The sequence below is a fragment of the Suncus etruscus genome, chromosome 8 (assembly GCF_024139225.1).
Source record: "Suncus etruscus isolate mSunEtr1 chromosome 8, mSunEtr1.pri.cur, whole genome shotgun sequence".
NCBI classification, from domain to species: Eukaryota; Metazoa; Chordata; class Mammalia; order Eulipotyphla; family Soricidae; genus Suncus; species Suncus etruscus.
This window is the reverse complement of record NC_064855.1, coordinates 1,751,491-1,764,037: the sequence shown is the minus strand read 5'-3', so window position 1 is coordinate 1,764,037 and position 12,547 is coordinate 1,751,491. Positions and strand designations below refer to the sequence as shown.

Genomic DNA, 12,547 nt, shown 5'->3' with positions numbered 1-12,547 from the left:
GTTTCTTTGCAAAGTACAGCATATCTCTCTTGGTTTTGTGTGTGTTCGTGGTTTGTTTTTTTGTTTGTTTTTATTTGTTTGGCTGGTTTTTGTTTGTTGAGGGTGGTTGGGTCACACCTATCTCTTCTCAAGGGTTACTCCTGGCTTTGCACTCAGAAGTCATTTCTGGCAGGTTCAGGGGACCATATGGGATGCCAGGATTCAAATCGAAATCTGTCCTATGTTGGCTACTTGCAAGGCAAACGCGTTACCACTGTGCTATTGCTCTGGCCCCATATATCTCTTGTTAACTAAAGCTTTATCAGTATACATGGTTGATCTTCAAAACAATTTACATAGCTCTAGGTGGTTTTCAGACCTTATAAATAGATACAATTCAATTAAGAGCCCAGAGGACAAAAAGAAAGTAAATTTTAACGTCTCAAAGCAGCTCCTCTCTGGCCAGGCCCTACGTGTATTTACTGATGTAGATTAAGGGTTTTAGCAAAAAGCCCAGTTTTCCTATCCAATTTCCTTTTCCTGAGGGAATAGGTTTTTTGATCTAAGGGGCTTATTACAAATAACTAACTTCCTAAGGTCTGGTTTTTGGAAGGGGCAATAAAAGAGACAAACTTATATAAAAGAGGTGCAAATCTATACCTGGTAAAAGTTTTCTCAACAACCCAATGTTATATTCTGGCCAAACATTTTGGATGTTAATTCTGAAGTGAAAATTAGTTATCAAGTACTCAAAGTCCTTTAGAAATGTCCCAAAAGCAGAACATTCCTTTCTGCTTTAAGCTGCAAGGGCAGTTAGAAAACAAAGAGGAATAGAAGGGTTTTGTTTGTTTGTTTTGTTTTGTTGGGTTTGGGGGCACATCCGGTGACATTCAGGGTGTGATACTCCTGGCTTTGTGCTCAGAAATTGTTCCTGGCTTGGGGGACCATATGGGAAGTCGGGGGATCAAACCATGGTTCATCCTAAGTTAGCGCATACCACTTGTGCCAATGCTCCGGCCCTTATAGAAGTTGTTAAGTGTTTTTTGGTACTGAGTTTTCCAGGTAAAGAATAATTTGTTTTGGGGGTTTTTTGTTTGTTTGTTTGTTTTGGGGCCACACCTGGCAGTACTCAGGGGTTACTCCTGGCTCTATGCTCAGAAATTGCTTCCAGCAAGCTCGGAGGACCATATGGAATGCTGGGATTCAAACCACCATTCTTCTGCATGCAAGGCAAATGCCCTACCTCCATGCTAATGCTCCAGCCCCATAGGTAAAGAATAATTTGATCAAGGCTATATTTGCCTGTAAAAATTCTTATGTTTGGGGCCCGGAGAGATAGCACAGCGGGGTTTGCCTTGCAAGCAGCCGATCCAGGAATAAAGGTGGTTGGTTCAAATCCCGGTGTCCCATATGGTCCCCCGTGCCTGCCAGGAGCTATTTCTGAGCAGACAGCCAGGAGTAACCCCTGACCAACGCCAGGGTAGCCCAAAAACCAAAAAACAAAAAAAATTCTTATGTTTGGAAGTAAAAAGTTCAATATATACACACTTAATATAGCAGAAGGGAGACTCATAGGTCAAATAAACGTTTGTTATTAAGCATGAGAAATATCACCTTTGCTATCAAAAATCTTGGTCAGCCATCTGCTCTGAGGGAAGACTTCCCAGTAGGCCTTCTGACGAGATTCTCATTAGAGAGTGGGAGGTGGTACCATGGGACACCACCAAGGTGCCTGTGGTGATGCAATCTCCCCACCTCAGACCCACTGCTCAGATGTGTGCATGGGTGCTGGCCCCATTTATGGCTAGCCACTGTCCACACACACAGCTGGGCACTGCTCTTCATGCATGACTGAGTGCTACCATCCTGGGCACTTGCTTGTCTTCTATCCATTCAGAGAAGCACCTGTCAGGGCTGGGAGCCAGCACAATGACTGCGACACATGCCTAGCAGGTGCGACCTGGATTTGGTGCCCAGCACCATCAGCTTCAGTCTTGGAGCCCTCACATGCCTTGTGACCTGACCAGTGCACATCTTCAGGCCTTTATTGGACAAAAATCACTAGTGGAGCTCCTGAGCACAGCTTGGGAAGCCCCTAAAGAGAAGGGATGCATTTCTCTATCCAATAGGTGCTGAGGCATTGAGCAAATATGAGCAAATCATGCTATGTCTTTCTCAGTACCCAACTCAGCTCTCCAGGTCCTTCACTTAAGGGTAGCATCTTCTTGCTTCCTTCAAGTAGAAGTCGTGTTAGTGGGAAAATTCCCTTTTAAAATTGATTTTTTTGGTTTGTTTGAGGGCCACACTTGACACTGCTCAGGCCTTACTTCTGGCCCTGTGCTGAGGAATCACTCCTGGTAGTGCTTAGGGAACCATAGGAGATGCTGGCATGATCACACGCTGCCGTGTTATTCTAATTAGATTCAGGTGTTGAGCTTATGAAGGTGCAAGAGAGGTAGTAAAGCAAGGGCTCTGCTACGTCCTGAATATGCTCTTGTATAGAGAGAAAGTGTCCACCAGCAGGTGTGAGAGCAGTGGTAGCTAAAGCAGAATTATCTAAAGCAGATGTCTTGTGTTTCAGTCATGAGCCTTCATTAGGTTTCTGGAGGCTAACCCAATAGCTGGCTTGAAATGGAACTTTTGAAGTCTCTGAGTTGCATGTACACCAACTAGTTTAAGAGACTGGGACAGAAAAGAGACTTAATAGACCATCAAGGAAGAGGGAAATATTTTTTGAGTAACAGGGAACATTTACTTCTAAAGACAAATGAAAGCATTAGAACAGTAGGAAAAAGACAGAACAAAGTCCATTGCACAACACTACTTTGGCCATTTTAGTAATATGTCTGTACAGGCTGTTTGCTGTCAGGCATTTGCTGTCCAATTGGAGCTGGGTCCAGAGCCCTGGGACTCAAGGGACCATTGCCCATAGGGCATCCTCCTGGGGGGCACCTCTGAGACTCTGGAGCCATGAGTGAGTATGATCTCCAACAGCTCTGGGCCAGGGTCCAGTGGGTAATGGGAAGGTTTAATTGGCCAGTTTGGGCTGTGCCAACGAGAGCACTCACTGTGGGCTCAGCTGCCCCTGATGCATCCAGGGGCCCATCTTCAGCATCTTAATGAGCTACACAAGTCCCACAAAGCAAAGGGGGATTTCTCCCTTCTGGGGACATAGCATCAAAGCTTTCTCTTCCCTTCTTTCCTGAAGAAACTTACCTAGAAGACAGACTGAGCTTATTTCCTGGACTTCAGGGGCAGAAGGTTGACCAGATTTTGGACAAAATTCTGCCCTGCCTCAGGAATTGGGAGGGTCTCTGTGGCCATCCCAGAGCCTGTCTCAGTCCTACTCCCACTCTCACAGACCACTACACAGCGCGCGCGCACACACACACCACACACACACACACACAACACAACACACACACACACACACAACTCTTCCTTCAGGAATCCCCAGCATCCTTTCTTCACCACAGAGGACCTTCTCCAGCTCTCCAGGTGGGTGTGTGGCAGATGGAGGGAGGTGGCACCAGTGAGAGGGGACAAACTGGAACCATAGCATAGCACTGTACTCACTTCAGAAACTTCCTTCTCATGTAAGGGCCTCTCAGACTTTTTCCAATTTGCAACGGTAGATTATGGACCACTCATTTTGCATTGAGATTGGTTTCTCTTTCTATTTGGGGTCAGCTTATGTCTCAGCTTATGATACTCTAGGGCAACAGCAAGAGCATCTTACCTCAGCTATATTCTGGAATTAGTTCTGTATTGCTCAGGGGACTAAATGGGATGTCAGGGATTGAATGCAGGTCAACCATATGCAGGCAACCACCCTATCTGATGTACTCTCCCAACAGATTTTTTAATTAAATGACCATAAGATACAGAGTTAAAACATTATTGATGGTTGAGTTTCATACTCATTTTCCAACACTCATTGTTCACCTGAATTTATTTTTCACCACCGATGTTCCCAATTTCTCTCCCACCACCACCCCGTTCCCAACCTGCCTCTATGGCAGATACTTTTCTTTTCTCTTTTGCCCCCTTTTCCTTTACTAAAAGGATATCATACATAGCACTTTATCTTTTTTCAGCACCCAGTGCAGAGTGATCATTCCCAAATATCATTGTCAGAATGGACCCTTCTCTGCCCTGACTGCACTCCCCCAACTTTTTCTGACAAGCGTGGACCAGTCCTTTTGGCCCTGGATCAAATGGAGAATTTCATGCTGAGTGAAATGAGTTAGAAAAAGAGGGACAGATAAGGAATGATTGCATTTATTTGTAGATATTAAAAAAATAAAAACACAGGGGCTGGGCGGTGGCGCTAAAGGTAAGGTGCCTGCCTTACCTGCGCTAGCCTAGGACAGACCGAGGTTCGATCCCCCCGGCGTCCCATATGGTCCCCCAAGCCAGGAGCGACTTCTGAGCGCATAGCCAGGAGTAACCCCTGAGCGTCACCGGGTGTGGCCCAAAAACCAAAAAAAAAATAAAAAAATAAAAACACATCATAGGAGGATAAATTCAATGGATTTTTGAAGATAGCACAACTATTTTCTAAGGGCTAAGACTTACACACTCCAAGTTATTTTGGGTGCTAGGCTTTTTTCAAGTGTATAACTGAGTTTAAAAGTCTCCAAAATTGAGGCCAGAGAGATAGCATGGAGGTAGGGAGTTTGCCTTTCATGCAAAAGGATGGTGGTTCAAATTCTGGCATTCCATATGGTCCCTGAGTCTTCCAGGAGCAAATTCTGAGTATAGAGCCAAGAGTAACCCCTGTGTGCTTCCAGGTGTGACCCAAAAGCCACAAATAAAAAAAAAATCCCAAAATCACAGGAGTGCTCGAAATGCTGTGAGTGTGTGCCAGAGTTGGGATGTGAAATGTTGAGTGTGTTTGAGGAGTTTGAAATGTTATGAATGTGTCCCAGAGTGCTGTGCATGGGGCCTCAGTGGAACTAGAATCCAACTTTGTTCAAGGGCAAATGAAGGCCAGGGAAGGAACGCCCCCCATTCAGTATCTAATTCTTATCCCTCTATCCCACTGACCGAAGCCTTCACACTTAACCCACAGCAGGCAAGCATGGCAGGAACAGACCCACTGGCAGGATGAGGCTGAAATTGCTCAAAAGTAGCCTGTGGAAAACTTCTCTTGGGAAGTCATACAGCTCCCCAACCCACCCACACCACAACCCCAAGAGTATCTCCTTTGGGTGGGGGGGGGTCTTCCTAGCAAGAAGGAGGTGCTGGAGTCACTCAGATGATGATTCTTGGGCTCTGTGCTCTGGCAGGTGATGCTCGGAGCCTGTGTGATTGGCCATGGAACCATTGGTACAGGCTGTCCCCACCTCTCCCCAGTGGCCTGCTGCCTCCTCGTTCCTGCTTGTCATCTCAGGCTTAACATCAGCCCTGTGATAGAGTGCATACAACACGGCCTGGCCCTTCCTTTCCCGATGTGGGTTTATGGGAGTTGTCTGTTTCCCATTGGATGAAATTATCTTTGAATGTAGCATCTTGGATTGGTATTGAGACCTATGGTCCCTTCTTCTAGGTGGGATTAAATTGCTTGGACAGAGAGAAAGTGGCCCTTACATTTTCCAGATCTCCTGGGAGCAGCTTGGAGCCATGACCTGCTAGTAGGAGTGAAGGGTAATGTGGGGAACTCTTCCAAAGCCTTTTCTCTCTACGTGTGTGTGTAAATTATTTTCCAGACTGCCACCTGATTCCAGACCCGTGTCTTGCCAGATGTTGGAACCTGAGGACTTAATTCAATACCCATGATCCCTGCCATGGAACAGAACTCTCGCCCCTGAAATATTGTGTATCTTTTTTAAAGAGTTGCCCACCAGATTTTCTGCCTGCTCTAAGCCAGATTATTCCTGGGCACTGTCCATCCAGGGCCAGGAATCACTCCTTCCCAAGATAGGCAGGTCTAAGGCTGCTGCAGTCCTGGCTCAAGTCTGTAACAGTGCCGCCAAGAACCAAGTCCTGAGATTTTCTGTGAGCCGCGTCTGACTGTCATCTCCACTCAGATGAGGTGTGTGGTCTTGGGTATGAACTGGGGGTTTCTGCTGCTGTGTACTGATTCTGGGGTATAAACTGGGGGCTCAAACTGTTGGTTGTGAGTCGGGGTATGAAATGGGAACTCACACTGTGGGTTTATGAGTCTAGGTTTGGACTGGGGGCTCAAACTATGAGTCTATAAGTCTGGGGTATCAACTGGGTCTCACACTATGGGTTCATAAGTCTAGAGTATAGACTAGATATTCACATTTTGAGTCTGTGCTTCTTGGTATGAACTGGGCTCATGCTCTGGGTTCATAATTCTGGGGTATTTGGGGCTGTGTCCATGATTTGGAGTATGAACTGGGAGCTCACGCTGAGTTCGTGAGTCTTGGGTGGGAACTGGATTCACACTGGGTTTTCACAGTATGTTTTTTCCCACACTTCTGGAATATGAAACTGACCCCCAACCCCGACTGGCCTGCTGTCTGCATTCAGATCTCTCACAGGAAGCTGAAGGAGCATTTCCTGACTTCCTGCCCTGATCCCCGTCCCTAGGTTCTGGAGCCCAGTGTCTCCTCTCTCCTCCATTAGGTCCCTGGTCTCCTGGCAGGTGAGAGGCCCACACTGACCAGAGTGCACCCACACGGGCCACATCTCTTCTCAACGTGGAACACAGATTACTGGAGGGAACGTGTCATTCGCTTCCACTTGAGCTGAGGGACAATGTCAGCGCTCACAGCTCTGGCACAATCTCGAGGAGCAGAGAGTTGAAATGGGTGCAGGGAGGAGGGCCAATGAGACCTACCTCCCTGGGTTCATCCTGCTGGGCTTCTCTGAGTACCCTCAGCTGCAGAAGGTCCTGTTCGTGCTTGTCCTCACTTTGTACTTCCTCACCATCCTGGGAAACACCATCATCATCCTGGTGTCACAGCTGGAACCCCGGCTCCGCACCCCCATGTACTTCTTCCTCTCCCACCTCTCTCTCCTGGACCTCTGCTTCACCAGCAGCATTGTTCCCCAGCTGCTGGTCAACCTGGGTGGCCCCGACAAATCCATCTCCTACGGGGGCTGCGTGGTGCAGCTCTACGTCTCCCTGGCCCTGGGCTCCACCGAGTGTGTCCTCTTGGCTGTCATGTCCTATGACCGCTATGTCGCCGTGTGCCGGCCACTGCACTACGCCCTGGTCATGCACCCCCGGCTCTGCCGCATCCTGGCTTCCACAGCATGGCTCAGCGGTGTGGCCACCACCCTCGTGCAGTCCACGCTCACCCTCCAGCTGCCCTTCTGCGGCCACCGCCGTGTCGACCACTTCTTCTGTGAGGTGCCTGTGCTTATCAAGCTGGCATGCGTGGACACCACCTTCAACCAGGCTGAGCTCTTTGTGGCCAGCGTCCTGTTTCTGGTGGTGCCTGTGTCTTTTATCCTGACGTCCTATATCTGCATCGCCAGAGCAGTGCTGAAGATCAAGTCAGCTGCAGGAAGGAAGAAGGCATTTGGGACTTGCTCCTCACACCTGGTAGTGGTCGTCATCTTCTATGGGACCATCATCTTCATGTACCTGCAGCCAGCCCAGAGCAGGTCCAAGGATCAGGGCAAATTTGTCTCCCTGTTCTACACCGTGGTCACCCCTGTGCTCAACCCCCTCATCTACACCCTGAGAAACAAGGAGGTGAAGGCGGCGCTCAGGAAGGTGCTGGGGAGAATTGCCTGATGGTAGGTGTGGTTTGGGGAAACCCTCAAGGTAGTTGTACCCAAACTCAGGGAATGAATGCTGAGGCAGCAGAGAGGACCTTCCGTCAAGGGATCACCATAAAGACAACCACCTTGATGCCATAGCGATCTCAGCAGAGACCCTGAGGCCCCCTCCCCCAAGCTTCTTGAACTGCCTGTGACATTAATTCACAGCATGTTTGAGTCAAGCATGATCATGTCTGCTGTGTGGGTCCAGGCCATACACATGAGAGCCTCTTGCTGTCATTGAAAGGTCTCCTTCACCCCCCTGACTCTATTAACCACCAGGCCAGTCTTGAACCATGCTCCTATCTGGGTCTTCTTGATGCCCTTGGTATCTGTCATGCTCTGCCTGCCCTTCCCTGCCCCTGCATGTATCCACACTCAGACTCTGAACCCCTCATCGGTGGTCTCTGTGAACAGCCCTCTTAGTGCTTCAATGTGCTGCAGCTAGCTTGGTCCTGTTGCGTTAGAGAACTTCTTTGAATCCCTCTAGGAGAGGGAGAGTGGGTGCCCGGACAGTGAATTTTGAAGAAATGGGAGACCACAAAAGGTTCTGTGGGAGAGCAAGGTGTTCTAATTTTAATTTTAATGTGAAGAATCAAAGATATATATGGGGGTTTTGCCAGTCACAGGTATGAAAAAATGCTCATCTTCGTTTCTTTGCAAAGTTCAACATATCTCTGGGTTATGTGTGTGTGCGTGGTTTGTTTGGTTTTTTTTCTATTTGTTTGGCTGGTTTATGTTTTTTGGGGGTGGTTGGGTCACACCTATCTCTTCTCAGGGGTTACTTCTGGCTCTTCACTCAGTCATTCCTGGCAGGCTCAGGGGACCATATAGGATGCCAAGATTCAAAACAGGGTCTATCCTGTGTCGGCCACTTGCAAGGCAAAGGCCTTACCACTGAGCTACTGCTTCGGCCCCATATCTCTCTTGTTAACTGAAGCTTTATCAGTATACATGGTTGATCTTCAAAACAATTGACATGGCTCTAGGTGGTTTTCAGACCTTATAAATAGATACAATTCAATGAAGAGCCCAGAGGATAAAAAGAAAGTAAATTTTATATCTTAATTAAACACCATGATTACAAATATGATTATAGTTGTATGATTTCAGTCATGTAAAGAATATCCCCCTTCACCAGTCCAATATTCCCACCACCAATGTCCCAAAATCCCTCCTCTCTAAACAGGCTTTCCACTTCCCTCATTCATTCACATTGTTATGATATTTCTCAGTGTAGTTATTTTTCTGACTGCACTCACCACTCTTTGTGGTGAGCTTCATGTTGTGAGCTGGACCTTTCAGCCCTCCTCTCTTTGTCTCTGAGAATTATTGCAAAAATGTCTTTTATTTTTCTTAAAACCCACAGATGAGGGAGACTATTCTGCATCTATCTCTCTCCCTCTGATTTATTTTCACTCAGCATAATAGATTCCATGTACATCCATGTATAGAAAAAAATTCATGACTTCGTCTCTCCTGATGGCTACATAATATTCCATTGTGTATATGTACCACAGTTTCCTTAGCCATTCATCTGTTGTAGGGCATCTTGGTTGTTTCCAGAGTCTGGCTATTGTAAATAGTGCTGCAATGAATATTGGTGTGAGGAAGAGATTTTTGTATTGTATTTTTGTGTTCCTAAGGTATATCCCTAGGAGTGGTAAAGCTGGATCATATGGGCACTCAATTTCCAGTTTTTTGGAGGGATCTCCATATTGCTTTCCATAAAGGTTGGACTAGACAGCATTCCCACCAGCAGTGAAGGAGAGTTCCTTTCTCCCCACATCCCTGCCAGCACTGCTTGTTTTCCTTCTTTGTGATGTGCACCAATCTCAGTGGCATGAGATGGTACTTCATAGTTGTTTTGATTTGCATCTCCTGATGATTTGTGATGTGGAGCATCTTTTCATGTGCCTTTTGGCCATTTGTATTTCTTCTTTTACAATGTGATTGTTCATTTCTTCTCTCCATTTTTTGATGGGATTAGATTTTTTTCTTGTAAAGTTCTGTCTTGCCCTGTATATTTTGGATAGTAGTCCCTTATCTGATGGGTATTGGGTGAATAGTTTCTCTCACTCAGTGGAGTGGCTCTTGTATTCTGGGCACTGTCTCCTTTGAGGTGCAGAAGCTTCTCAGCTTAATAGAGTCCCATCTGTTTATCTCTATTTCCACTTATTTGGAGAGTGCAGTTTCCTCCTTAAAGATGCCTTTAGTCTCAATGTCATGAAGTGTTTTACATGTGTTGTTCTTTTTTTTCTGATAAAGGTGTCAATTTTATTTCAAACAATCAAGACTTTTATAGGGAGTGAACAATAGTGTGATATTTCATAACGAGTGGTTACATGAACAACGCAATCTCTAGGTGTATTCATAAAAATCACAATGCTCTGCCAGCATACCTCCTGCAAGTACATACATGTTAATTATATAACAAGCCTTCCCATGTGGTCAAATTCTTGCAGGGAAGCCTTCGTCAACTCCTGCCCATTTGGCAGGTACACATCTTAAGTTCAGATTAAGGGCAATGCTGAGACAAAAATGTCTGTCCAAGGCAAAATGGCTGTACTTATGCTAAGCTATATTTCAAAGGATCTGGCTCCCAACAATTCCTCCTTTCTTATATAAGTAAAAGGCGCACAATATCAAGTGACAGAAATTCTGGCGATGCGCCTGTCTTAGGCTATCAGGGGAGCTACCCTAAGTGGCACCTGAAAGGGGAAGGTGGGCTTCCACTGTTAGGGACCCAGACTAATCCTGTCTTTGGCAACACCGCAGCCTAATCCACCACCATTTCAGAGTGGCAGCCATGCGCTCCAGTTCCTCAAAATTCAATTGTACCTGAGGATGGGTAGCCAGTTGTTACGTTGTTCTATATACCTTATGGTTTCAGATCTGATATCAAGTTCTTTAATCCATTTGGATTTTACCTTTGTACATGATGTTAGTTGAGGGTCTGAGTTCACTTTTTGCAAGTGGCTAACCAGTTGTGCCAGCACCACTTGTTGAAGAGGCTTTCCCTGCTCCATTTAAGATTTCTTGCTCCTTTATCAAAACTATGTGATTGTATGTCTGGGAACATCTGAGTACTCAAGCCTATTCCACTGATCTGAGGGTCTGTCTTTATTCCAATATCATGTTGTTTTGATAACTATTGCTTTGTAATACAGCTTAAAATTGGGGAAAGTAATGCCTCCTATATTTCTTTTCCCAAGGATTGCTTCAGCTATTCAAGGATGTTTATTGTTCCAAATGAATTTCAGGAGTGTTTGAACCACTTCTTTGAAGAATGTCATGGCTATGTTTGGAGGAATAGCATTAAATTGCGTTAAATGGAATGTTTTGGGGAGTATTGCCATTTTTTTTTTGGTTTTTTGGGCCACACCCGGTAATGCTCAGGGGTTACTCCTGGCTATGTGCTCAGAAGTTGCTCCTGGCTTGGGGGACCATATGGGACACCGGGGGATCGAACCGCGGTCAGTCCAAGGCTAGCCCAGGCAAGGCAGGCACCTTACCTTTAGTGCCACCGCCCGGCCCCGAGTATTGCCATTTTAATGATGTTGATTTTGCCAATCCATGAGCAAGGTATGTGTTTTGATTTCCACGTGTCCTCTTTTATTTCTTGGAGCAGGGTTTTATAGTTTTCTTTGTATAGGTCCTTCACATCTTTAGTCAGGTTGACTCCAAGATATTTGAGTTTGTGGGACACTAATGTGAATGGGGTTGTTTTCTTAATGTCCATTTCTTCCCTATCATTATTGGTATATAAAAAGGCCATTGATTTCTGTGTGTTAATTTTGTAGCCTGCCCATTGCTATATGAATTTATTATTTCTAGAAGCTTTTTGGTAGAGTCTTTAGGGTTTTCTGAGTATCATGTCATCTGCAAACAGTTAGAGCTTGACTTCTTCCTTTCCTATCTGGATTCCCTGGATATCTTTTTCTTGCCTAATCACTATAGCATGTACTTCCAGTACTATGTTGAATAGGAGTGGTGAGAGAGGACAGCCTTGTCTTGTACCAGAATTTAGAGGAAAGGCTTTTAGTTTTCTCCATTGAGGATATTTGCCATTGGCTTGTGGTAGATGTCATTAACTATATTGAGAAAGATTCCTTTCTTTCCCATCTTGCTGAGTGTTTTTATCAAGAATGGGTGTTGAACCTTATCAAAAACTTTCTCGGCATCTATTGATATGATCATGTGATTTTTATTTTTCTTGTTGTTGATGTTTATATTATGTTGATAGATTTATGAGTGTTAAACCATCCTTGCATTCTTGGGATAAAACCTACTTGATCATAGTGAATGATCTTGATGATGCATTAGATCCTGTTTGCCAGGATTTTGTTGAGGATCTTTGCATCTGTGTTCATTAGGGAAATTGGTCTGTAAATTTCTTTGGCAGTATCTCTATCTGGTTTTGGTATTAAGGTATGTTGGCTTCATAAAAGCTATTTGGAAGTGTTCCAATTTTTTTCAATTTCATGAAAGAGTCTGGCTAGGATTGGTAGTAGTTCCTCTTAAAAGATTTGAAAGAATTCATTTGTGAATCCATCCAGGACTGGGCTTTTGTTTTAGGACAAACTTTTGATTACAGTTTTAATTTCCTCAATAGTGATATTATGCTATATCCTCTTTATTCAACCATGGAAGGTTATAAGAGTTCAATAATGTATCCATTTCTTCCAGGTTCTCATATTTAGTGGCATAGAGTTTCTCAATGTAGTCTCTGAATACCCTTTGATTCTCTGCAGTATCTGTAGTGATCTCCCCCTTTTCATTTCTGATATAGGTTATCAAGTTTCTCTCCCTCTCTTTCTTTGTG

The 12,547-nt window shown here is 45.2% G+C and overlaps 1 protein-coding gene across 1 annotated transcript; it reads left to right on the top strand.

Moving 5' to 3' along the window:
• The first annotated feature begins 6,757 nt into the window (after positions 1–6,757).
• LOC126016423 (olfactory receptor 2G2-like) lies at positions 6,758–7,696 on the top strand. The gene has a single exon (XM_049778993.1). It carries the CDS (start codon positions 6,758–6,760, stop codon positions 7,694–7,696), a length of 939 nt encoding a protein of 312 aa, XP_049634950.1.
• The last annotated feature ends 4,851 nt before the right edge of the window (positions 7,697–12,547 follow it).